Raw genomic sequence first — 27,522 nt, forward strand, 5'->3', positions numbered from 1 at the left:
TGCTTTGCCACTAACACTGGTAGAGGGCGAGCAGATCCAGTTTGTGCCTCGGACTGTCTGTAATTCCGTTCTCAACTAGTGCATCAAGATGCTATTTTGGATCTTGTTCAGGTTTGCTGTTGTCTTGTGACAAAAAATCCCAGCCCTTGTGAAGTGGGGAGAAGGCCCGTGCCTTTACCCATGGGTGGTATCTGCGGGGAGAAGCTGCAGCAGGCGTGGCGTGTTCCACGCGGGCGCCGTGTCCGTCTCTCCGCCGCGGGTGCGAGTGCCGCGTCTCGGTTCGGAGGGTCAGCCCAGCCGGAGCCCCGAGGGGACCCTCTGGGCTGAGCACGGTCATTGCCCTGGCCTTCCCCTCCGGTCATGAATGAGCACCTGCGCTCTGTAGTCCGCAGGACACCTTGAAAGACCAAAAATGTAATGCTCCTTTTGAAACGGAACGAACAAAATCGGTTTCATGTCATTTCCATTTTATTTTTGGCGCTTAGGAAAACCTAGTGTTTCTTTAAACCACTTGGGGTTTGTGTTGGGGATGATTTTTTTTCTAATAAATATTTATCCCCATTATGAAGAATGTCTGCCTGCCAAAAAGATTAGCACAAAACCCAACCAACCGACCAAAACCCCCTTGTATCCCTGTAGGCAAGTTGCTTTAAATCAGAATTTTTATGCCCTTATTGCTAAGCTATAAATTCCTGCTTTCTTGCATCTCAAGTAGTAGAAACAGCACTCTCTTAAATTGGAAATTCCTCTTTTTAATCCATTTTTTTTCAAGGAAAATTGACATAATGATTTCTTTTCTTGTAGCACCATGAAGAGCTTTATTAGTTAAAATATTTAGATTTTTATGCTCAGTCTTGCTGACAACTTAAAAATATAGATCTATATGCTCACCTGAAGTATTTGTCCAGTTTCTCAAGTCAAGGTAGAGCAGAATACTAAAAATTCTTTTGCCTAGAGTACTTTACATACATTTTTATAAGCTGTGTTGTTTGAGCTTGATATGCTTGTCTTTACTGGTTTTAACTACACAATATTGCCGGCTTGTAGTATGAATGCACCTGAAGTAAGCATGTTGAAATAAGATTTAGACGGAAAGGTAAGGATAGCAGACAAAGATGCACTTGCACGTATTTGCATACCTTTTAAAATGGGACAGAAAATTCTATGTCGTCTGTCTAGTGCTAATTCATATGCTAAGTTTTCTGTAATTGAATTATATCCCACTTGCATGTAAGACATGAAATATCATGATAAGTAATGCTAATTATGGTTTGAACAGGGCATCTAAATCTTGAACCCAGAACCATGGCTTATGCTTCTGAAAAAAATGGGCCGTAATACTTTTGGGGACTTTTTGTATTTAGTTCGTATGTTGAGTATATTCTTAAGGCTGCAAATTTAAAATCCAAGCATGCGACTAGATACTGAAGCCTCTTTGAGAGGGACTGGGGAGGAAGAGGGGTGTTTGTGTTTAATCAGGACTGATTTGAGGCAGTCTTCTGCTGACGTCTCATTTGACCCTTGCACGTGTTTGAGATCTGACCAGCTAGTTCGAGGCGTGATTGACGCCTGGAAGAGCTCATTCCTGTCCGATGCAGAACGCGCAGGCACTGTACAGCCTGCCCTGAGGGCAGCTGGCGTCGCTAAAGATGCCAGGAGCCCCGGGTGCCCACGGCAGAAGACACAATTCTGTTGTTCTGCTGCAAAATTGGTTCTATTTTTTTTTTTCTCTCCCTCTTTCTCCCACCTTCTCCTGCAGACCCACTGCGTACCAGGCCAGTGGCCAATGTAAACTTACTTGATGGCATTTTGAACTTAAAATTGCTTCAGTGTTTATGATGTGTATTCTCCTGTTGTGATGTGTTTTAACAGGCTGGAGCCAGCTTGCTGCTATGCACTGTGTAATGCTCCCCGACCTGTTGGGACTGGATAAATTCAGACCTCCTCTTCTGGAGATGCTGGCTCGCAGGTGGCAGGATCGATGCCTGGAGGTGATTTCAGTAGTAATTTTGTCCTGCTAGGTTTTGGGGGTTTATGTTGTCTTTTACTGATCATGTTTTCCCTTAGTATTAAAAAGAAACCAAAACCTTTTTCTGACACAAGTTCCTGCAGTTTTTATTTCAGATTTATTAAGTTAAGTTTCCAGTTAACCTGTCAAAATGGTGAAAAAGTTATCATGTCTAAATATATATATATATTTTATTTTTTTTTTTACCTTCTGGATGCCATACATATTTTTTTAAAGAAATTATTGGATTAAAGACTTCCATGATTCCATTAAGAATCTTATTAGGATTTTAAAAAATACGCTATATTTTTCAGGAGACTGCTGAGTCCCTTTATTTTTTGGAGCGTATGTACAGTAGCCAGTAAGTGGTTTGATAAATGACTAGTGGGCCTTCCCACTACACCTGTGCTGTTGTGGCAACAAATGTGCTGACTGGGCAGCTTGCCGAGTGGGAAGGGAGTAACGGAGCTGGGCTGTAGGTCCTCAGCGGTCCTGTAACTTCATCGGGAACCTGTTTTTCGCTACCTGATTGCCTGTTCTTTTGCTAGCTAGGATATCCTGTGAGATGGTTTCCTGGGAGGGTAATTACTTTGAAACTCATTAAAATTTGTAAGCAACAGAAGTCCAGTTACTGGGTATCCTTAGGTGGCAGGGTAGCATGCTTATAGTCCGTTTGTTGTCCACACTTTTTTATTTTACCTTGATCAAATCATTTAACTTCCTTGGGCGTTAAAACTTTTAGACCAAAAATAATGTGTGTATTTATGAATGTGTGTTTACAAACTCCTCAGATGGAACAAGTGATATTAATGGGGGACAAATAGTACAAGACAGTATTTTGTATTTGTTGGTGTAAAACCCCAGATTTTTTTTAAACTTTGGGAAACCTTTTTATGTATATTTTCCTCTGCTTTCATTGTTCAGTCTTCCATACTAGGTAGTAAATGAGTAAATACCATCTGAAAAAATATTTTTAAGATTTTTTTTGTTTTGCTTTTATATTGTAATATTCATGACATTTAGAAAACTTCATTCATTGCACATTTGGAATTTTGGACCCAACTTTGGAAATGCTGTAGAGAAGGGTGATCACAAGTTGCTTCTAGAAAACTAGAATTTTGGTGGCCTTTCAATGCATCAGCGCAAACATAAGGTTCAGCCTTGTTTCCTTCAGTGAGAAACCTGTCTTGCCGTTTGCTTTACAGGATGGGAGATGGCCTTGGTCGGTCTCGCTGCCCGACGGTCCGTGGAGGCTGGGAGGAGGGGGGGCAGCTATTGGGTTTATGCACTGCACTCGTGCCGGGGACCGAGTTGTGACGTTCATCCCCTAGTTTTCTCATGGGGCTGCACGTCTTTGCTGTGTCCTGTTGGGAGTAGTCATAGTTGGGGCATGTCCTGTTCATGGTTATTCTGCTTCTGTGTTTAAGGTGGAGAGGGGTGGGAAAAAATGAAGGTCTTCTAAAAGCTTAGTTTAGTTTTCTGGAGAAGTTTTTTCTTTTGGTCTTGCTAAATTGTACTGAAAGCATACTGATAAATATTTGATATTTGAGTTTGTATGACGTTCCTCTTGGCTTTACAGGTAAGAGAAGCTGCCCAGGCCTTGTTGCTAGCAGAACTCAGAAGAATCGAGCAGGCAGGTCGGAAAGAAACTATTGATGCATGGGCTCCTTATTTACCACAGTACATTGACAGCGTTATATCACGTAAGTAATGCTGTGTTAAACCTGAAAATAACTTGGTTGCTAGATAAAAGGAATAAAGGCATTTTATACACAAAATCACGAACAGTACTGCCAATCTAGGGGAAAAATCTAGGGTTATATAGAAAAGTTTATTGAAATTTTCAAAATCACTTCACACTCATGAAATCACTTAAGGTCACTAGCGTTGATGAGGTAAATGGAACGCTTCAGTACCTGTCATTGGGATCGGAGTGTCTTTTGCAAAGGCTGTCCCTGCTGTTGAGGGGCTAGGCTGTAGTTTAGAGGTTTCAGGGAAGAAACCTGCTATGAAAGGGCTGATGAAATTACAAGGTACTGGTGGTAAAACACTGACATTCCTTTTCAAAGACGGTATAATTAGATTATAGAAATTGTTATAAAGGGATCCTTTGGCATCCCAAGAGTACCAAAGGACTCTGAAAGGAGCTAATGCAGGGTCGTGCAGTATATATCCATCAGTCCCTGTTAAACGTTTGATGCAGCGCCTGCCCAGTCGGGTGTTCAAAGCCACTGCTTACCGAGTGCTGCAAGGAGATGCTGGGTAAAGATTATTCTCCAAATAAGCTACATGGCTACTGACCACTATTTAATCTGTTGTATTTTTCTCCAAAATAGATATTTTCATTTTATTCATTGTTATTAAAGCAGAGGTTGTACGGACTCTTAAGAGTATATTCTTGGAAGATCTGTCAGCACCATGAGATACTCCATTCAATTATCCATCTAGAAACTTGCCTTTATAGAATAATGTCCAAACGCATCTGCATTATATAACAAACCAGTAAAAGGTTATATTTTCATGAATGAGAACATTTGCTTTTAAGTTGTAGGTGCTCATTTTTCTTAAAATGAGATTCCTTTTCCACTGAAGAATGTAGTTTCTATTCGGAGAAAGATCTCTATTAAATACCGATTGATTTTTGAGAGATGTGTAATAATCTTATTAAATCGGAATTGAATGCATAAATTACATGGAACACAGTACTTTAAGGTGATGTCGAGAATTTGTTGGTAAGACTAAGCTGTTGTTAATTACAGCCTTTAGCCATTTTGCCTTATGACAGGGGTGGTGTTGCACGGTTAGATGTGCAGCCAAGCGGTGAAGAATAAGGGAAAGTGTGTTGTATATACATGTCAAAGAGCCTTGATTCATATTGATAGATATTTGTGCCATTTTGTATATTAGGATGGTTTTTTTAATTTATCATCTTCTGAGGTCGGTTGTACTGTGTAGTATACAGCTATAGTTGCCCTTTACTCTCAGGAGTAGCTGCTATAGCAACTGGTGATGGTTACTAATTTCTTTTCTCTGGAGTGATGCTGAATGACCTTGTTGGGTGCAAGGTTATGGACATAATTCTGCTGAAGTGTGTATAAACCACTCTGTAGTGCCTGCGTTAGCCAGTTGACTGTTTCCAAAAAAGGAACTTCTTCTGAACATACCTGAAAACAACCAGTAATTCGTATTAGTTTCAGTAATTTGCAATTTCTGGTGGTACTCATTACTTAAACAATTACATTTGAAAGTTTTAGAGACGAGTATGCAGTTCTGGTTTACATGTGCATCAGTTGGAAGCACAACATTTTGTTCTGCCTCTTGTGCTTATGTTTGTGCTCCGGTTAGAAGCATGGCATGCAGTTTTATAGTAACAGTCAGGGACTCAAGTCCCTGCATTTTGTCCCCTCAAGTCAGGGACAAAACTTGAGTATTTTGTACGCATTCAATTCAAGTATGCATACAGCAGTATTTTGGCCTTTGTGTTAGTCATTAGCAAATCAATCAAAGCATAGCATTTGTTTTAACACTGAATTAGGATGTGCTTATGTATCGGAACAAGGAAGTTTTAAAACACAGGAAGAAAATATAAAATAGAGAAATCAGCTGAGCGTGGCTGAATGAATGAGTTGAATGTAAATGTTCAATATTGTGAAAGCACTGATACTGAAAACCTTTCAAACAGGGCATGACTAGCAAATTGGAATTAATTGTTTTATATTAACAGTGTTGAAAAATATGTGAATTAAGGTTACAGAGTTTGTGGTTCTCCTGAATGACAGGGCTGAGAAGGCATTTAATAGTGTTACTGTCTGTATGAACGTACTCAAAGATGCTGACGCTCCGAAGAAGAGTAATAATTATGATATCAGAAAGGAGAAGCAAAATAAGGAACTACAAACGTTGCTGTTGTGGGTAAAGAGCAAAGTGTATATATTAGTTACATCGTAAGACATGATTAAAAAATGACATGTTTTTTAAAGGTCTGGGGAGGAATTGAAGGGGCTAAGAATTACTTAGGACAGCCAAAATGGATGCAATGGACTTCTGAGAAGTAGAAGGTAGAAAGGTAGAAAGTAGAAGGTAAAGTAGATGCTAGGAAGGTAAGGAGAAGAAATATGAAAGATAAAGAAATACTGCTTTGATTCGTTCATCCTCCACTTCTCCCACTTTTGCCTCTTGATACAGGGCATAAATTATTATCAGCATATTTTTGTGTCCAGCATGTGTTATTACTTTGCAATAGTTCTTACGTGCATGATGTAGAAACAGAGCTTTTCTTGCACATTAACAGGTTTGTTTTAATTAAAACAAGCGGTAATTGCTAATAGAAGCTTGCTGCTGATATAAGATACTTTGTCATAGGCATTTAATTGGCTCTTGAAGGAATCAAACGTGTGGTACTAGCAAACAGATGAAATCTTTCCCCGTTTGTATATTCGGTGCTCAGATGCAGTAGCAGTTCTGGGACGTGACCTTACTCGTACGGATCAAACGGCTGGCATGGCTCCCAGTGTTTTGATAAAATGTGTGCAGGAGACTTGAAAGACAGGCAAACTTGCACAGGGTTATCTTTTAATAATCTTTTAACTGATGCGAGAGAGATTATTGTCCCCGGTAGATGGTGGGGTGGAGGAGCAGGGAGAAAGTCAAGCAGATCATCTTATCTCTTTTGTGGGTCTGCCAGCAGCTTGCGCTGCGGGGAGCGCCTCGAATGGGCCCGGTTACGCTGCCGCTGCTCCGAGCTGCTCGCTTACAGCTGCCTGCACCGCGTCCGCATCGCACGCTCGGCGGTTCAGATGTGCGGACGCATTAGGCTTCGTTTCACAACGCCTCGCAGGGGGAACAATAAATCTTTGTTTTATTTGGGCCTTCAAATCCAAAATTGGCATGTCGGCTTGTTGACCCCACATCAAATGGGAATGGATGTATAAGTGATGCTATGAATTAAACCTAGGAGAGATGTTGCAGGTGTTGGTATTTTCAGGCTCCCACAGGAGGAAAACAGTTAAGCTTTCAAAGCTTCATCTTGTATCTACTAAGATTATGTCATGCGACTGTAAATATTTGCCATGCCTTGCCTGCTCCTCGTTTTCACAGCGTACGATTGTTTCGGAAACGCTCCGTAGCCCGGGGGGCGTTTGCCACCAGGACGTGGTTTCAGGGGAAGCTCAGAAAGGGAAAAACCCTACTGCCGTTTTCTACCTGCTTATTTGTAAGAGCAAAGGCTATCTTCAGTGTCAAACGGATTCTGCAAGCTAAATTCTCCTTTTAAAGGGATTCTGTTGCTGAATATGATGTTTTTATTTTGTTTCTTTTACTTAGCTATTTTACCTTGGCCAGTGTAACATTTTCTTAAAACGCTGAAGCCATCGTTTCGGGGCTCTGTGCAGTGGGACACCTGCAAGCGCTTGGCGGTGGGTCTGTCCGCCAAGTCCTGGAGGGACAGATATATTTTTAAATATGTGATGTTGCCGCAGATAGAAAAGCGGCTACTATGGCTTTAATGGAAAGCAAAAGGTTATCTTGCCCCGGCCTTTGTGTGCGTGTGGATGCGGATGGAGCCGGCAGACAGGCAGCGCGCGGGGCAGCTGGGAGCTGCCCGGCATCGATCGGAGCGGTGTGAAGTGAATTAATGCGAGGCAGGCAGGCTGCCTGTCACGGGCTGCCGGGGTGCGGGCAGTGCTGGTCAGTCTCTGCAGAAATCTGTTTTCAATACATTCTGCCCAGAAATTAAGTGTAGACATTTCGCTGGCTTCCCCTATTGCTAAAATCCAGTTCATTCAGGTAAATGTTTGTATCAAATTACTGTTTTTTTAAGTGAAAATCTTACATGTGGCAGTACAAAATTAAAGAAATTTAAACAGATGTCCTTAAATGGTGTGTGTCTCTAAACTGCTTCAAATAATAACCCATGGTATCACTGGAAAGCAAAATAAATATGAAAAGTCTATAATAACGAATATGCCGTTGTCAGTTTTCATAAATGTCTTTCTGGTAGGCTTATATTTCTGTTAGAAAGTTTTATTTAAAGCCAGGTTAATTGAGTAAAACTTAATTAAACTTCCATCGATTTAAACGGGAGTTTTCATTGAGTAAGGATAGTTTGATTGGACCCCAAAGACTTTGCTGTTTATATATGCGGTTGGTCATCTTACTCGTGCAAGGTTTGACTTAAAAGAGCACAAAGAAATAAGGCAAATAATTTTGTGCTGCGACATCTTAATGTATTAAACGAATAATGAATTTATCATGCTGCAGTAAATAGTAAATTGTAATAATGGCGTAAGTTTCTAGTACAAGTATATCTTAATTTTCCAATATTTTCTGGTATGTCGACTGGATTATTTCTAATACATTCTGGGTTTTATGATCTTTTCACTTCTAAAATGTGTTTCTAAGACATTTTTTGTGAATTATGTAGAAAAGACTTGTGTCCAGGAATACATGTTCCTTCTTACTGGATTTTCATTGAGAGGAATGATAATGTATTGCCTGACATATTTGCGTGATGGCTATTTTTCTCCTCTTTTGGCTTTATCCATTCAATGTTTTTTGGGAAATGTTTAATCGTTCTGATTAAATAGATTTTTACTTATATTTTTATTTTAATTGTATAAAATTGTAATAAATTTTTCTAATTTTTTTTTTATACACTGTACTGAGTATCAACTCATGCAAAGGCACTTCCTTCCTTCCATTGCGTTATAACTGGTCTCGCTAAGCTCTTTAGAAAGGTGTAGCACATCTAATACGGAAAAATCAGCCTCTTTTCAGCAACTCAGGGCTAGAAAGCAGGGAAAGAGGTGAGGTAATAACTAAGTAAATCAAAGGCTTTGAATTTTGGCCCAGCCTAAACCTACCTTGACCTTTGGCGTCTACAGGCTTGGGTGTTCAACCACAGAAAATACTCCCTCTGAGATGAAAGCTCAACGGTCAGAGCCTTCATACTGCAGGTTTCAAAAGGCATGCAAACTCTTCACCCTTCTCTGGGTGCGGAAAGAAATCAAAGAATTTTAGACTACGGAAGTGATATTTAGGGAACAGCTAGATGCTTGCTATGCCCGCAGAGATTAGCAGCTTCTTGTACTAACTGCAATGCAAAATGTAAAGCAGTGCTTAAAAAATAACCTCCTCTCTCCCCATCAACACGCTGGCCAATTCCAGTGGGTATACACAAATAAATAGTGGTGTTAGAAAGTAGTTGGTGCTTGAAGGTGAAGATCAAAAAGTATTTTGGCGACGTGGTGCCGGAATCCTGGTGTCCGTGGAAGCTGGTGAAGGCCCGACGGAGTGAAGCCCGCGGGCTGCCACAGCTGCACCGGGACGGTGAACTCCCCATTTTTAAGCGTCCTGAAGAAGGTGCACGTGCCGTTTGTAACTGCCCGGGATCTCTGTGCAGTCACGCCAGCGTGCTTAATGAAGTGATATGCTATTGATTGGGCAGCGCGTTCCAGTCTGGTTGTATATTTGTTATCACTGGTTTTTAAGGGTGTTGACACAACAAGAAGGATGTTCAGAAAGTTCCTAAAAGGTACTAGTTTCTTTATAAAGAGGTTATGTCAGAATAAGGTTAGAAATTGCTGTCAGACAACCACTCTGTTAACACAAGGTATAAGTAATTACTTTGCTGTGAATATTTAGTATTTAAAAACAGTACTAAAAAAAGTAAAATCTGGAATACTCATGAGAAGGTTGATGTTCCTGAACCGGTTTAAAGATGACCCAGAGTTACATGGCTTTCAGGTGTGGATTCACAAACCTTGCTGTACACAGCTGACAGATTCCCCCCTTGTGATCTATTACGATACCGTCATCTTTTCATGTATCAATCACATTCATATGTTTGGAGAAGACCAGGAAGTTGTTACATGAAAACTACGGAGAACTGAAGTAATGCCCGCTAATGGTCTCCTGAAGACGATCTAAAAGCAGAAGAGGAGCAGCGGCGGGCACAGTGGGTAGCTCTCCGCGCCCGGTGCCAAGTGTTGCTGGTGCTTGTGTGGGTCAGCGAGAGCTGCCTGCCTTCCGCGAGGCAGGGTCATTTACGGAGACCATTTCTTGTGGAAATTTGGTTGGTGCTGACAAAGGGCTGGGGTCCTTTTTTTAATGGGGGCTTAATGCCCCTGTGGATTGCAGACCGAATGCCACAATCAGTAAAGCAGCAATCTCTTCGTATAATAAGATTTTTGATAGCATAAGCTGACATAGAGGATGTATTGGGAGGAAAGCAAGCTTATCAGGGCATCCCTTCAGTCTGCTGCTTAGCTTTCCTAAAGCTCTTTGGGAAGACTATTTGTGAGGCTTAGCAAAACGCTTCTTTTGATAATGCCTGGATTGAATGGTGGTAAAGCCCGTATAGGGAATAATTAAAGATTATAACTGGGCAGAGTATAAACCGGTGAATTACAACTTTAATCACGTGGTGTTACGTGGCACGATTTGGTGTTCATTATGTCATTTCCAATAGCAACTAACAGATGCATCCCAACTCAAATGACATGGAATGAGTCAGCTGAATCAATATACTCTGAAGGGAGCCCGGAAAACCTGCACTTTTTTTGGCGAGAGAGATGAAGTATTGGAGGGGACGTAAGAGAAGCTCTGCTGGAACTCCGTATTTTGTGGCTAAATAAGTTGTCAGTGTGTAATAAGTGTCTCTAATATTTTTAATGATGCTCGAAGACAGCAGAAAAAGAAGAAAATACAAAAGAGATATTTACAGTGTGGAAGAGATTTTTAAAGGATAGGTTTGTGAAAAGTCTGCATACATTACGAAGGGAAACCAGAAAATAGTTGCTCTTTGCTTTACCTACGTTTCATAGAGTTACGTTGCATGGTTCAGAATATCAAAAGATAATTACTTCCGTTTTTCCTGATCTAAGGATGTTATCTACCAAAATCGCTGACTTTTGTGTGTGTTGGGTTGTTTCTTTCAGCTGGAGTAACCACGGAAGCCATTCAGACTGGTAGTGCAAGCCCAGATTCACTGGGAACCGAAGCAAAAGTTCAGGAAGAAGAGCATGATCTGGTCGATGATGACATCGCGGCAGGTGAGCATTAATGCAATGAATATGCTGGGTTTTGACATACAAGTACTGCGCAGAGGAGACGGAACACTTTCTGCCAAATAGCGTAGTTTTCATGAGAAAATGAAATACTAAGGCTGCTTATGAAGAAGTGTGTGCTATTAGAAACGAAGTTATTCAAAAGTAAAAAAGAGCTGTAGGCAAAAACTGAACATCTGCTTACTGTAACTACTGTAATATTGTGTTACTTCTGAATCATTATCTATATTTTAATGTATGTGTTTTGAGCTTTTAAGTCTGCCTGCAACCAACATGTTTAGCTTGTAGTTCTTGAAGAATAATGGCTTTGTATGATCCTTTATAGTTATCCCTTAAATTATTTACCTCGGTGAAAGATCTGATGTAAGGGTGCTACCGTCAGTCTGCTTGATTGAATGGAGTTTTTTCAACAAGTAAGCACCTCTAGTTTGTCGCACATAAAATTCAAGTGTATTTTGTTTCTACAATACTCATATCGCTTTTTACTGTTGCGCTAGTTTATTCTAGACTGGCAGGTGAAGTCAAGACTTTTGGTCCATCAAGGCATGTTCTGAAATGACAGACCATACAAAAATATGCATTTAATTATAAGCAGTTATCTTTTGATTCTTTTTTCATGCTTATTTATGTAGTGTCATAAGGAAAATATCAATATGCTCAATATTGATATCCTTGGAATTTGAATGACTACTGTATGTATTTTAGCATAGCATACTGCGGATTATAGGGCGTGAAAGCTACCTTTTTTTTTTTTTTTCTTGACTGAGCTTTGTATAGATTTTTGTGAGAGTCTAAAAGAAAACTAGTTATTTCTATTGACCTGAACACAGTTAGTATGATGGATCTAATTTTGGGTCAAGTCTCTGGTTGAAGGGGCCTGAGCCAGGATTACTGCTGGGGGAGGAACAGCCTGTCTGGAGTAGGAAGCGTTAACACAGATTTGGGGTAAAAGGCTAGCTGGAAATAGCCAAGAGGGAGGTAGGGTGCTGGGAATGCCTTTAGCAGCTAGGGGACGATGCAGGACTTGTCAAGAAACAACGGTGAATAGAGGATGGACCCTCGGAAAAAATAAAAATAAGGAACAGGCTCGGCATACCCTGAAACACAGATTTCCCCAGCATATACATCCGATCGGTGTTTCCGTCAGGAACATACACTGTCTCTTTGGCTCCGCATCTGTTATAAAAGACCCGGTTCTTTTTCTGGAAGCTTTAGCAATAGCAGTATTATAAACGAGCGTGCGTCATATCTGGGACAGCTTTCTGCCCCTTCAGTGTCGTCTGTTCTTTTCACGGGGAAAGAGTCTGAAGATGGGATGCTTTAATGGAGTAAGTTCCAAATTATATGTGTGTTTTTGCAATGTGCTAGACTGAGTTTTGAGGCTTTCGGAAAGCTATCTGCTATGTTGCTAGAGTCTGATGGTAGTAACAATTTTATTTACAGAGCAAGTGTTTCTGTTATTAAAAGCAGTTGAGCTTTAAAAAAGTATCCTGAGTAAAGACGAAATTTCGGTCTACAATTGAATACAATTAGTTTGTGTTGGTAGAATACAAAAAAAAAAAAAAGATTTGAGACAATTTAAACTTAATCTTATCTTAAAAAAAAATGATGTGGCTTCCTTCTATAGTGGTCCCACTAAGGCTAATATTTATTGATTGACTGCACAAAGTAATGCTGGCGTGCAGTGGTCAACAGGATTTTTTTTCAGTTCAAATTGAGATTCACCAAATGCTTTCATTCATCCAAATAATTTTTTAAAAGGATCACTTTCACATCAGTCCTTTTAGAGATTAAAACGTTTTAGCTTAGCTGGCTGAAAAGCACTGAAGCCTGTTTCTGGAAAATACTTCAGTAATATGCTGCAGTGCCTCTTAAGCATTTAAAAACACACACGCAGGAGTTATTTAGAAAATTGAGTCTATCTTCAAATGCACTGAAAACGCATGGAAGAACAGTCTTCCGATGTAGTAGTAGTACTATTTATTGCTGTCTTTAATGCCTGTAAGGCTTTTCTGGATAACGAAAAGTAGAGCTAATGTTTTGCTTAAATAATTCACAGGTGGACAACAGCATTTTTTCCTAACTGGACATAAAATCTACTGGCTTCAGTAGTCAACATTTTGCAATTCATTCTGATGGTAAATTGGCTTTTTTTAAAAAAAAAAAAAAATTAAGTTTATAATTTGTAATCTCTTTGTATTTCCAATGTAATTTTAGGATCCAAGAGAGCATCTAAGTTTTATTTTAGAAATCCAAATATGTTTGTCTAATAAATAAAGGAAGAGCAAGATACTTCGGGGAGGGGGACCAACAACAAAAAGAAAAAACAAAACCAAACCACCAAAACCCAACCAACCAAACAAAACAGAACACCAACACCATAGTACTGTTACATATTTGGAAATACAAAATACAAATACAAATAACATATGTCTGTATGTTTTAACACAAGTGCAGCAGCATCTGTAGGGGTAGTAAAACAAGGTCAGGGATAAATGGTCACCTGCCACCGAGGCTGTGAAAAGGCAGCATTGTAGGGCGTCGCTACCTCTGTTGGCAGATTTACTTACTTACAAAGAAAATGATAGAACAGCATAAATAGACTGTCTTTAAAAATCCCCCGAGCTTACTGTGTGGAGCTGGTTTGGAAATGAAGAACTTCAAGGAAGTAACTTTTAGGCTGCAGAAGTGTTTGCCTCTGAGCTGCGCAACATCACCTTGGTAATGGAAATAAATAACATACTGGGGCACCAGGTGATACATATATCCTGCATATTGTATGGGTTGCTCTTCTCAATCAACAGAAAGTTCTAGCAAGTTTAGAATTAATGTAGTTCTAACTAATTCCCAGGGTAACTGTAGACATTTCCAGGCTTAGGCGAATGTCCTGTCGGCGGTGGTCAGTTTTGCTTGTTGTAATAGGAACGCCAGGTTTCGGTTAAGACCTTGTTGCCGATGGTGCCACGTGCAATGAAAATGGCTCTTGCCATGAAGAGCTTATTCTAATCTCTGTTCCACTACCTTAGATAATACCACCAACCTCAGCATTGCATGATAGGGAATTCTTCCATCGCAATCACACTTTTAAACATTCCCCCCCCCCCCCCCCTAAACTCTGAATGGCATGTACAGCCACCTCGGCTGCAAAGACTATAGAAGTATAGACTGCCTCGGGTTTGCAGATACAAGTTTTTAAAAAATATACCTCTGTGTTTGTTAAATCTGCACCTGGACCGCTTCACTGGCCTGTGCTTCACCCAGCAGCGAGCTCGGCCGAACCGCTGCCGCAGCGCTGTGGTGGAAAAGAAGGTACATGTCGGAACTCATTTGGACCTTTCTCTGGCCACTGTTTGAAGCAGTGGTGCCACGTACGTGTGTGCGAGGTGGAAGCGGGCACAAGCCCTAGGAGTTCTGCCGGAGGGTTTGGTCTCATTCTGGGAGATTTGGAGGAGTTCTATGTCAGACACACGGCTCTTGCGGAGAGAGAGTTAGATGTGCTTGGAATGTCGTTCCGACCTCAGGGAACAGATTTCCTGGCCCCTAATTGGTTTGATTACAAAATCTGCTGTCTGCTATTAAACAGGAAACAGTTCATGGTTTTTCTGTACTTTGTTTTTAATAGCTATATGAAAATAAAATGTTGGTGGGTGGGAAATTCAAGGCACAGACTGCTGTGCCTGCTCTCGTGCCTGCGCCAGGGAGGTAACGCTGCCCTGAGGAACAGAAACGTAGCACTGACGACTCGCTTAAGCCGGCTTGCTTGTGAAATACAAGGCTCCAACAGATGGCCTGGCAGGTAACAAAGTTAAATACACTGTTACTGGACCAATTCTTCTGGTTTGGTATTGCCATAAATAAAAACAGTAGCAGAGACAATTTTCATTCAGTTCTACTTGAGCCAACATAAGCATTTATCATTTTGGGAAACGCTGTGATATAGCCTAGTCAGGTGCTGCATCAGGATAGCGGGGAATTGAATTGAAATGCGACTTATTCCTAAGGGTCTGTCCTTCCAAAAAGCTGGGAGACAGGGGACATGGGCTACTTTAGCTAGAGATAAGGCTGACTGGTCCAGTCCATTTTCTCCTGCGTGCTGCCATGCCACGTTAGTGCACAGGACGGGAAGAAATAATGGTCAGCCTTCTCCTTGTCCCTTGGTGATCCCTTGCAGAGAGAGAGAAAGATCTGTTTGAAAATGTCTCGTGGCAGGGTAAGGCAGTCAATAGATGCTTTAAAGATGCTCTTTGTTAGCTGTGTAACCATCGGAGTCTCAGTCAAGCAGAGCCTTAGGCCTGACTCGTGCGTTGTACAGACGCTGTTATTTCTGGTAGGAGAGAGTTCCAGCAGTAGTAGTGGTGCACATACGAAGGTTTCTACGGAAAAGAAAATCTAGGAATGCTACTGATAAATTTTTTTCACCTTGAAAATTTAATCCTTGAAATCTCTTCTGTCAATATTCACAAATCTGGTGCATAATGAGTAGTATTTTTTAAGCAATACCTATCCTTTAACTGGCAAAGTCAGAAGCAAGAAGTCTTGCTGGATTAACGCATACTCTAAACTTAAAACTAGCTCTTTAATCGGTGGCAGTATTTGCCCGCGTTAAAGATTCAGCAGCGTAAGGGCAGGGATTGTGTTTCTTGTGACTCGTATGTTACTGCACCTTCGCGGCTGCTGAAGTGCAGCAGTACGGGGAATGCTTTTGCAGACATTTTTAACTTCCAGCATTTTCTCATATTTTGAACGCTTCTTATTTTACCCGCACTGTCTAGACTTTCTGATTTTGGTACCATCTAACTCTTTGAAGGACTTTTAAATTAGTTCCTAGGCGATGCATTATTTTTCTCTGTGTGTTATTACAATTTTTTACTCACAGGCTTACACTGTAACAGAAGAAAGTATTTCAACAAACTGCCAACTGAAGGTTGTGGACAGCCACCTATTAAGTCATACACTATGCTTTTTTTTTTTTTGTTAAATTTTTAGTAATATATTGAGCTTCTGGACTACTTGGTGGTTTCTCTTCGTTCTCTTTCTTGCTGCTGGAGCTGGACGTCTTTGAAGCGGGAGCGACAGGTGCCGTTGCCCACTGCGTCCCTCCCGTTACCAGCCAGGCTGCCTCCGAAAATTTGGGGTGGAGTGGAGGTAGACAACAAATGAAACCATCTGCCGTCCCCAGCAAGCAGGCCAGCGGCCCACTGTTCAGCACAATGGGGGTGCCCGAAGAGTCAGCTCCGGACAAAGTTCCTGCTGGGCTTCTTTTGAGTAGGTTAGACTGAACCTGAGCACCTTCCACAAACCCTGTCACATACATTTTTGTATCTCCAGAGCCCACCATAGAGAGATCAAAGAAGCTTTTAATTTGTGTTTAATCACTCATTGGAAAACCATTTACCATATCATGCACTGACTATTGTGTAAAACACCAGAAAAGTGAGGTTTTATCATCTAAAGCAAACTTCGTCCCTTTCAGATGCTAATTAAGAAAATAGAGAAAATAGACGCTGACTCATCTCTGTCACTTGGTCTTTTCTGTTACAATTAAAAATGGAAAGCGAATGCACAGACACAGGTTATTTAACTTGTAAAGGTTTATTTTTAATGGTGTTTTCCTGTGTACTAACAGGAATTCTGAAGCACCTTGAGAAATGTGTCTAATTGTGTGCCAAGTTAATGGAGAATCTAGGTTCCTACAATTTGTAATTAGCTGTTTACAAGGAAGCATGAAATTATGGGTAAAATTCTGCTCGTGTTTTTTTTTTTTTTAAAGGAAACACAACTCGTGAAAACACGGGGTTTTCCAACAAAGCGGCATGTATTTGAAAAGATACGGGCATCTGCCAGTCAGGCAGCTGTCGGCCCGCAAGCGCCATTAAGAGCTGTGCCCTCTGTGAGGGGTTATGGGCTCGACATCTGTCTGAATGGCGTCTGTCAGCGCTGGGAGAGCGCTCCACCTATTCATTAAGGAAGTACTAATTCAAGAAAACTGGTCTCTTTGGGGGGCTGGTGGGGTGGCTTCTAATTAACGGAGAAGCGTAGAGCAGTCGCAGAGTGCGGCGTTGTGGGCCGTGCTAAGTGCTGCGGCGGCAGGGCCCGTCCTCAGCCGGGTCAGGAGCTGGGCACGGGCTGCCCACAAGCCAGGTACGAACCGGGCTGCCAGCTTCTGTCTAGTTATAACGTTTATACGGGTTTTGAAATAACTGCCACTTCTAAAATGACCATAGATTAAAAAAAAATAAATACATGAAAAGTGCCTTGGCTGAAAAAGCTAGCAAACTTGAGTAAAGTTTCAGAATGATTTACTTAACAACAGGCAATACGCGTAGGTTTTAAGCGCTAACGTGGGTTGCAGCATTGTGAAATACCTTTGTCCTCTGTGGGAAGCCGCATCAGTTTTTCTTTCAGCCACGGAGCTGAAAACGGAAGGCGGTGGACACGCGTGCCAGCTTCACGGCGTCCAGCAGCGGCTCGTCTGCCGGCAGGAAGGTGTCCGGGAGCTGCCGCTGCAGGAGCGTGCGGAACTCGGGGTGCGGGTGCTGCGGGTTCCGTGCAGTTGAAGAGGGACGGTCAGCGCTGCTCGCCGGCCGGCCGGGGCTGCAGGACGCAGCCCTGCCTCCCTTCCCACCTCCCACCGGGGCAGCGGATCGGCTGAGGGCGCGAGCCTGGCAGAGCTGCTGTGTCTAGAGGGGGCCGTTTCGGTGTGTTAATGAAGTTTAGCCTTCTCTCTGTTCCGATGGATTTACACCGTGATGTACTAATTTAGAGGCCATACCATCACAGGAGCAAGTAACTTCTCAAATTTTAGAATATTTACCCCATCTATTGTGAGTGAAATCAGTATATTACATGAAAGCTATACTTGCAGACAGCGTGGTTTTGAAGAAAGACTGGGTTAAATGTTGATCTCTTTAGTGTAGCACGAGAAGCAGGCTTTAACATGCATTCATCTACAAATGCTTTCTTTTGTATTTGAAAAGATAACGTTTTTCATTTAGTTTTGTGTATTTTCTGATGTGTGTACTTATCTGATGGTACACAGCTTAATGCTAAGCTTCGCACAGTGTATCTGAGCAGTATCAGTCCTTACCCCACCTTACTTGGCGTGTGAAAGGGGGAAGTGGGCGTCATTGCGTGCACTATATGTCCGTACTTCGTCAAAATCGATCTGGGACTCTTGTCTGAAATTCTTTTGTTGTTTTGGTGGCAGATGTCGTCTTCCAGCGCTGCGCAGTCTCCCTTCGTGCCGCAGTTACTCTGAGAAATCGTATTAACTTGGGAAAAGTTAGTTCTCTTTGTCGTAGGAACACATTTATACCTTAATTGTATTCTTCTGGCCGCTCATCTTCTCTCAGTGACGTTAGGCAGAAACACTTCAGCGTGATGTTTTCCTTAATCAACGACTTTTGAAAGATTGCTAAAGTCAAAAGAAAATTATTTAGAATAATCTCTCCCGGTGTAGAAGTGGAGTCTTAGAGGCACAGGTTATAAAAGCAGCATATTAAAATGTGGGGGGTTTTGAGAGTCCTCATGTCTTTGTTTTTTCTTTCTATTCCGTTGTGTTTCTGTTTTGGTTAGCATTGCAACGAAAAACTTCGTACATCCTGTACTTTTTAGAACCAAAAAAGAAAAACTATTATTGGCGTAATGATAAAGTGTGTGGCAGGAATATGCTTACATCTCTATAGGGCGTTTTCTTTGATGGTTGAGGCACAAGAGCGTCTGAACAGTTTCTGGTTTCTGTCATTGCTGGGTGGTGCGTTTGGGACACGTCAAGGCCACCAGCTTCGGTACTGCTCTTAGCCAACTTCTTGACAGCAGTTGTTTTGCCTAAAAAAAGTCTATATCGTCCTGCTTGTCTTAAATTTGAAGAACGTCTCCAGAGGCGCAGCAAGTCTGTGTATGCGTGCGTTCGGCAGAGGAGTTTCGCTCCCCGCGTGGCAGCCGGAGGCGGCAGCGGGCGGGGAGGCCCGGACGGCGCGTGCCGCGGCCCGAGCAAGGAGGGCGGCGGCCCTGAGGCCTTTGGTAGGACGCGGGCAGTGCAGGGAACGCCGCTCCCGTGCTGGCTCTGGGACGTGTGACAGCACTGGTACGGCTCCTTCTGGCGTCCGGCGTGTCAGAGAGGTGTGGTGACAAACAGTCGCAAACATCTCTCCCGTTTCCTCAATCCACCTCAGTCAGTTTAAGCTTGATTGCACGTGCTGAATATAACGGTGCTGGCGAGGTGTAAGTGGCTTGGGATGTTAGCTTTAATCATGGACCAAATGCTTTAAGGAGCTGTTCTGCTGTTAACGTGCACCCAATCGACGGCTTTTAGCAGTATTTACTTGCGTAAATGAACCGTTTCCACGTGGAAGACGGTTCTTACGAATGTCGCCGTAAGAACTACTGGGGTCTAGGAATTTCCGTGTGGAGATTACTTTCCCCGGAAGCTTGTGCTGGTTATCATTGCAGGAATCACTTTACTTCATGACCATTATATGGTTAAATATAACGTACAGTCTGGGAAGCAACTTCTGAAATCTGAGAAGGTTTATTTTTTTTGTTGTTGAAGTTTACTGGACATCTGTAGTTTGGGATCACTGTCTACCGTTTTACGTAACCAGTGAGCTGTTTTCCACCTGTAATCCAGAAAGTTCACTGCAGAATATGAATTTACTGCATCAACAGCAGGAATAACAATTCTGAAATTGCTGTGTTTATTACTTAGATATCTAAATGCTATTGCCCTGAGGTTATACTAATTCCTGAGGCAATGAAGTAGTGATCTAAAGCAAAGACCTGAAACCTCTGCGCTTTTTTAATTTACGTTTTTGGACTCGCTGGTGAAAAATTACATAGGTGTTAAATGAGGTTTAAAATGTCAAGCCACAATTTTCTTTGTAATTACGTACAGCTTATTAAAAGAACCGAACATGGGCAGAGTTTACTTGTGTGGGTGCAGAACATCTCTTCTAACTCTCAGTTAAACTGCTGGTGCCTTAGGGTCTGCTTTGATTCGTGAGGGAAGAGATGAGGTGTGTATGGGTCCCGTGGTCTCCTCACCCCTGGGTGCGTGAGCTTTGATGTGTCGTCTGAACACTTTCTGTAACCCCAACAATCCGTAGACTACATTTCTTGGAGTAATCCTTTCAGAGGTTCCCTCTTCATCGGTTTAAAACACGTTTGCTCTGTGTACTGCTCTTGTGACTTTAATGCCTTATCACCTCCTCTGACCTATTTTCCTTCTCAAAAATATCAGGTGCTGTCTCAGCACTAAGTAAGTCTATGTTGGACTTAAAGAAGAAGAAAATATTTCGCCGTGTTGAGATCCCAGAACTAGCTACGGGCACCCAGTAGCACAACAACCTGCTGAGCAGAAATTGTCAACCAGGTAATTGTTTGTGATAGCAGGACTGTGGTCTGTACCAGTCTGCGCGCTACGCCAGGCTGAGCTCATCAATATTCACCATAAAACCCCCATCCTTCACCTTTCTGCCCAAGGAAAGTCTTGTGTGGTCACCTGGATATAGCGAGTAGCTGTTGCATCTCGTTTGCCCTAAACATTCGTCTTCCTTGCATGGCTCAGTGCTCTGTGGAAGCTCTGCTTCTCTCTCAGAAAATCCTCCTGGCTCATCTCTTCTCATGCCGTGTGATGAGCTGCGCTGCTCAAAGCCAGCGGGAGGTAGTCATAACGGTGGGAGCCCGGCAGACTGGCCCGTGCCTGTAGGACCGTCCTGGGCTCTGCCTCCCATGCTCTCTGCGGCCGGCCTCTCCTCTCCCCTTCTCCAGCTCCCCGGAGCCCGAGCCGTCGCTGTAGCAGTGGCCTCTTTCTCCTGAGCTCCAGCTGGACTTTCCTCATGATATGTGACAGCTTGGTTAAATGCAGATGTGAAATGAGAGATGCGGTCATAAACGCACCATTTCCTTACACGTGGTCTCTTCCAGTGCTGGAACAGTCAACTTGGAACAGTCAGCTTTTCATACACTTAGTTTTGGTTATTTTTTCTCCATCATTGGCAGATCTCTTTCACTACTTCTCAGTTATTTTTTTGAAGGCGTTTTTTAGCTATGCATAATTCTTCTATGCATAATTTTTATATGCAAACCACACTTCTTCACACAAGTTTTGCAGGACCTGATGACAGGAAGAACATAAAATGTGGCGGGTTTTGAGTGAGGTCAATGTTAAGTGGGTAAGGGAGCTGTGCTCACAATTTCAGGTTGTGAATCTTCCCCCAGGGTGATAGGAACGATGAAAATCAAAAGCTGTACCGGGTACCAGGGTGACGTTTAGAACGATAAACAGTGGGTACCAGTCTGCCCCTTTAAGCACCTGACTTTGGTGTTCTCAATGTCCTTCCCTGCCTCTTTCCAGTAACTCAGGGAAATTAGGGTCCTGGGTTGTCCTTCAGGTACCTAAGACATGTGGTGAGAATCCCCCCAGGCTCCCTGATCAGGATTAAAAGGGAGGGAGAATACCTAGTCAAAATCTTGCTTCATTTAACAAGTGAAGAATTGCTGCTGGTTGGACTCGTCATGTTTGAAAGCGTCTTCTTGTAGTCAGTTACAAAAAGAGGAGTCGTGTCCATTCACTTGTAATAACTCGAGGCATTACTGTTTGATCTGCGCATGTATATGCATTGTCTTGATAAACCAGCCTTCCATGGTTAACTGTGTATCTTAAGCACAGGATTAGTCACAGCGAAGTGAGAGGATGTTCTTCTTAATATTATTAGTTCTATTGATACATTTTAAAAATGGTATTTCCTTAGTTTGTGTGGCGGTTTTTCTAGGTAGATTGACGAAAACAAGTTTTAAGTTCTAAAGACCCATTCCTGTGGGTGCTGTCTGATGTCATTTTATTCTAAAGAAAAGTATTTTTCATGAAGACAGAGGTCTGGTATGAAATTTAGAGCAGTTTTTTGTAACACGTTTTAACAGCAGCTGGTTTTATAACATTTTATAGCATTTTTCTATACCTTCTTCTGGATAGTCAGGTTTTCAAGCTAGCAGGTTCAAAACATCAGTTATCTACATAGTAAATGAAAAAGCTGATGGAAGTTTAAAAAAAAAAAGCAATACCTTTTGGAAATAGCTTGTTTTCACATTTCGGCTGTAGTTTGGACAGCTGTAACTATTCAAAAATAAAATATAATGCAAACATATCAAACTGTGTTAAAAGACTAATTTCAGTAGTACTTTTTATATGCAAAAACTTTAATTTTACCCACTTAGGCAAGAGAGAAGATGATTAAAGTTCATACGTTCCATTCTTTTACCAGTCTTTGCACTTTGATAAATAAATAGATCATCTAAGATTCAATAGGCCAATTGCAGCATATAATAGCTATTCAGAGGCAATTAAACTGCCTTTTTTCATGCCGGCATGTGAGCGTGCCCTTTCACAACCTTCAACTTGATTTGTGGTGATTCAAAATTAACTTAAAAGTCTTGTTTGCTGACAGCTTAAAGCTTAATTGACTGAAAGCCAAATAGAGTGTGTTCTGTATTCAGCGCTGGAGCCCTCGATAAAGCCGTGTGTAAATCGTGTCTGCTGAAAGGCACCGCCGGGTCCCTCCCTGCCCGCACCAGCCCGCGACCTTGTCCTGCTGCGGGGTGGGAATGGCTCGCAGGGCCGTGAATCGCACCGCCTCGGCCCCGGGGCTCCCCGGCCGCGGTGGACGGCCTTCGGCTTCTGCGGGGCCGGTGCGGTTCTGGCACTGCCCTGGGGCTTCCTCCCTCCCTGCTGCTGCCTCTTGCTCCCGTGAGAACCCCCACCTGCCTCTCAGGGAGATGCTTGCTTTTTCCGGTTTCTCGCTGTATTAGATGACAGTGACTCAGAAAATGAGAATTACGTCTTGCTGGTTTCACCATTTGATTAAAATGATCCCCTGAAAGGTAAAGTCTACTATAGTTTAAATAAAATTGTTATGCCTATTAAAGAATATTGGTCTAAAGACTCTCTATATTGCTAAACAAGTGAGAAATAAATATTAAAACGTGTTTCACAGTATTAGTGGAATTCCTTTCCCTCCATAGGTGCAGGGGGAGATCTCAAATGTGTTTGTGTACCTCTAGTGTCGTAGCAGGACGTAGCCGGAGTGCAAAGGCTGTATGCGAAGGCGCTGGAACGGTGCTGCCAAGTACTTCCCTACGCGTTTCTTTGTGGGCTAAGTTGGGGGAAAAAATTCCTGATGAATTGCAGCCCTCATCTCAGTCTAAATCCTCTTTGTCATGCTGCTAAAAGCTTTCCTTTTTCCCTGACTATTTCTGTAGAGCACAACTTGTTTTGTTGTGGGGTGCTGCTCAACACTACATGTTGTTCTCCCACCACTGTTCCCTAAGTGCAGGTTTGGGGCTTTGCAGCCGAAAGCTCCCCCCGTCCCTCCCAGCGATGGCTGGTGCAAAGCATCGTAGGAGGTGCCGGCAAATAAATATTCGGTGGTGATTTTTTTTTGCGTTACAGAATGTTCTGAAGGATGTATTAAATAATTTCAAATTAAATAACGTCTTGAAGCAGGGGGAATGTATTTTAATCTGTCAAAATCAGAAAGGTCTTAAAAGCAAAATACCTTAAATCGTCAGACATGATACGATAGATAGGTCAGAAAAATATCAGGGCACCTCCTGTGTTTTCTCCTGGAAATTCTTAACGTTCTGTTCACGTGCAAGTTGAATTTTAATATGTAAAAGTTAAAGAGTATGGGTTCTGATATTGCTCGATTTCTTATTGATTTCTTGGCAAATCATAGCTATCCGATTTCTTCTGTCTTCCTATTGATTTCCAATAGCGACAACATCTTTTCATAAAGCATCAGAAAAGTTGCCATTCGGTTTCAAAATTACTATAATTTAAAATAGTTTTAACATTCCTTTCAATAAAATAATAACCACACTTCAGAATGTGAAGTCCAGATCTGTACCGATTTTATTGAAGTCTTATCTATGTCTAGAGAGATCTGAAACGCAACAATAAATTTCTTTAATTGTCTCTTATTAACAGCTTATTAAATGCTGTTGAAAAAAATATAGCTTTAGTTATGTGCAAAAGAGTTACTTCTCATACAAATGTTAATAATGCAGTCTTTCACTATTCGGTCATATTTGGTTTCCCCGATGGAATTACAAATTGTGTATAATTTAATGGGAGAGTTATTTAAATGCTCAGAGTTGTCATTCATTTAGAAAGCTGTAAGACAGACATCGCTAATTTTCGTAAGGCTGCTGGGCTCACGTGCAAAATGTGCTTTTCTACGGAGAGTGAGTAGTTTTTGCAGCCACCGTTCCAATCGGTTGCAGTTCACTGGAATCTTCTCTTCTGCTGTGCCCTTCCTTTTGTGACGGAATATTTCCCTGTGCTGCAGCATCTGGGAGCACAAAATGGGTGAGGATGCTGCTTCCTTGCAGGGCTGAGAGCGGGGAAGCAGTCACAGACAAAATGGATTCTGCTGTTCCGATGGGGAAATATCAGGCACGTTTTATTCAGCGTGACTTGCTGTTCTCACAGCCCTGAGTTACTGCATCACAACTCCCCTTATTAGAAGTGACGTTGAAGTGGTTATAATCAACATTTTGAGAAGGTACAATGAACGTTGAAAATGCTTTTATTTGACTCATTTATGTAGACAGTAATGAAGAGAAATACGGATTTCTGGAAATTGCAGCACAAAACTGCATGTAAAAATTGAAACGGCAAGGTTAGGGGACAATTGATACGTGACTGACGGCTGTGGTTTTCGGATGTGGTACGGAACAATCAAATGTCACTGTGGTAAAATTTAATTCTCAAGTTATTAAATACTTTGGGCTACATGGCTTACAACAGAATTAAATTGGTTTAAGATGATTGCTTAGTCGAGCTTGTTGGTGAAAACACGTTCATACTGAAGGGAACAGCTAATTTGTTCGCTCGCTTTTGCAAAGCGAACAGATGTTTTCAGTGCGGAGTTCACAAAGCACCGGTGAAAAAGGAACGTTTATTGCTGAGAGAAAACAGGTTAACCTCTATGCCTGTGTAATCCACAAATGAAATTTATTATTGTTTTCCTTGCTTCAGGTATTCAGCGTTAAATGTCTCCTGGGTTTTTATTAGTACGTTACAGGCAGACAGTGACTGACAACGGCAACCTCGGTATTTGCAGTTACATAGGCAAAACCAGTTTGCTGCTAGTTTCATATGGCTTTGTTATAAAGTAATCATTGGCACTTGAGGCAACGTTTCCTACTGTAGAAGAACGTTGCGGTGAGGCCAGATAAGAATCTATAACTGTGTGAGAGTAATTAATACATGTCATCTATCACTAGCTTTCTGAAGGCGTGAAGCAGCCTGGGATTTAGGCGATGCTGTCCAGCTTTTCCAAGGTACGGAACGCTTTGGGTAAATCCTAGGTGCGTGGGTCAATGCAGATGGGGCCGTGCTACACGTTGGCCTCTTGTCTCGTTGCAGGTAAAGCCCGGTAACTGAATTTGTAAAACCTTCGGGGCGTGCTTGGTGCCTGAAGCAGGCCTGGCGGGCTGCAAGGTGGGCGGGCGCGGCATTGGCAGCGGAGCGGAGCTGCCGTCCCGGTGTGCGCGCGGGAGCGGAGCGACCGGCCCCAGGCGCTAATGAGCACGGGGGCTGCGCTGCTGCTGGCCGGTACCGGAGGAGTTCAGGCGTTGAGCTTTTTAGGAAGAATGAGTGATGGCTAATGATTATTTAATGACAGATCTCTGGACTGAAAGGCACTTAGCGCTCGGTGTGTACTGCAAAGCCCATTTCTCAGAGCTTCCGACAGGTTTATTTGGTCTCACCTTGAGTAGAGCAGTGCTGTATTGATTTCATTGGTGTGGATTTAAACACACTATTGGCTTAAAATAGCACCACCTATGCAGAAGAAACCCAGCGTCTTAACCCTTAAGGCTGCCAGTCGCTGCTATGTAATGCTTTGATTGGAGGCTAACAGATTCCTGACAGGTTTCATTATCCTGAAAAATTTAATTAACAAATACATGGCCATTTTTCAGTAGTGCATGTTTCGGTGTACCACGTGGATAAACTGGGGGGATTCACATGTGGACTCTGACCTCCCCGGGTGTCTGGCCTGAGGTCGGGGGGGGGGGGGGGGTGTCAGACCCTTTGATTTGAGATAGGGTCTTAAATGAATGAAAGATTTAACAAAGATGAACTCCCCCCCCCCCCCCCCCCATTTTTGCAGCCAAATCTCTTGGTGGCTGCAACAGTCTTTTCTAAAAATAATACTTTATACTCACCTAATAAATACTATTATTCACCATGAGAGGTTTTATAATTCTCCTCTCTTTTAAAGCTGCTGCAGCTGACTACCTGCATGAAACCATATTACTGGCGTCCCACAGGGAATGTATTATCAAAAAGTAAACCAGAAAATGTCCTGCCTTTAATAATACAAAGCTATGTGACTTACTGATATTTAATAATTAAACTTGTCTGTTGTAAGATGTCCTATGAAATATTAGAAAAATGAAGTTTAAACACTTCCAGTTTTTATAGTAGTAACAATGCTCTATTATTTCAAATACTTGGCTGTGGACACGAAAAGAAAATAACAAGACAGGCATTATCAAATAAATCAGCTCGGCGTGCCAGTAGGGAGGAGACCTTTGGGGGAGGAAAAAACAAAAGCAAAACAAACCAACCAAACAAAAAAACCCAACACCCAAACCCCAGCTTTTGTTTTGATTCCAGAGCAATTCTTTTGCACACCCTTACCTAACTTTATTTTCAAGTGGTGTTATCAAGTCCTCTTTCATTATCTAAACGTATACGTATCTCTTTTTAAAGCACATGTAACTTATCAGTATGAGTAATAAAAATGTGCAGGAAACTTTCATAAAATGTCTTGGTTTCTTCTTATGTGGCTCTTCGTATCTAATAGTTTGAAAGCAGATATCTTTATCAAACACAGCAAAAGATTTAATTTAAGAATAGTAATTGTTTTGACACTAAAATGCTTGTACTTCTTCTCCTGAGCAAATTTCATTCAAACTGTGCATTTGAACGATAGATAGATAATGTTGCAGTGTAGTTTGTTTTTAATCTTTTATAGTTCTGGTCTCAGTTAAAGGAGTAGTAAAAAGGTTGATTACAAAATGCGTTATGTCATAATGAGCAAGCTAGTGTTTGAAATCTGAGTCTGGGTCTCCATCTCGTATGTGCTTCCTGGAACAGCCCAATGTGAAGTACTAGGAGAACAGCAAAAATGAAAGTGATAAAAAATGCCTAATAGCGATAAATATTAGATTTCAGAGTTAGCAATCACAGATAAGGTCTCTCTAACCTGCCACTGTATTGCCAGGTTTCTGTCATGGTGGTAGTCAAGTTGGAAGTTGGATTTTTTTTTTTTTTTTTTTTAATGTGGGAGAAAAAAAAATTAGTTTCACAAAATAGGTGAGCTGTCTGCGCTCATGTAGATCTCATAAATACATTGAAGACACTGGAATTGCTCCGGTTTA

At 41.9% G+C, this 27,522-nt stretch overlaps 2 protein-coding genes across 10 annotated transcripts in view; both read left to right on the forward strand.

The window, feature by feature from the left end:
* WDR7 (WD repeat domain 7) overlaps positions 1–27,522 on the forward strand; it is a 144,260-nt gene that overhangs the window by 42,487 nt on the left and 74,251 nt on the right. For all 9 annotated transcript variants that reach the window (XR_012773568.1, XR_012773567.1, XM_075489070.1 and 6 more), the window contains 3 exons: positions 1,873–1,991; positions 3,588–3,711; positions 10,945–11,058. Coding sequence is in view for 7 of the 9 variants with exons in the window: in XM_075489070.1 (XP_075345185.1) it covers positions 1,873–1,991; positions 3,588–3,711; positions 10,945–11,058 (357 nt within the window). In the remaining 2 variants the exon portion in view is untranslated. The remainder of the gene's footprint in view (positions 1–1,872; positions 1,992–3,587; positions 3,712–10,944; positions 11,059–27,522) is intronic.
* Positions 2,120–27,522, forward strand: part of NEDD4L (NEDD4 like E3 ubiquitin protein ligase) — a 564,086-nt gene continuing 538,683 nt past the window's right edge. Inside the window, exon 1 of the mRNA XM_075489080.1 lies at positions 2,120–2,125. The gene's annotated coding sequence lies outside the window, so the exon portion shown is untranslated. The remainder of the gene's footprint in view (positions 2,126–27,522) is intronic.

Source organism: Mycteria americana (assembly GCF_035582795.1).
Source record: "Mycteria americana isolate JAX WOST 10 ecotype Jacksonville Zoo and Gardens chromosome Z unlocalized genomic scaffold, USCA_MyAme_1.0 Scaffold_30, whole genome shotgun sequence".
Classification (NCBI taxonomy): domain Eukaryota; kingdom Metazoa; phylum Chordata; class Aves; order Ciconiiformes; family Ciconiidae; genus Mycteria; species Mycteria americana.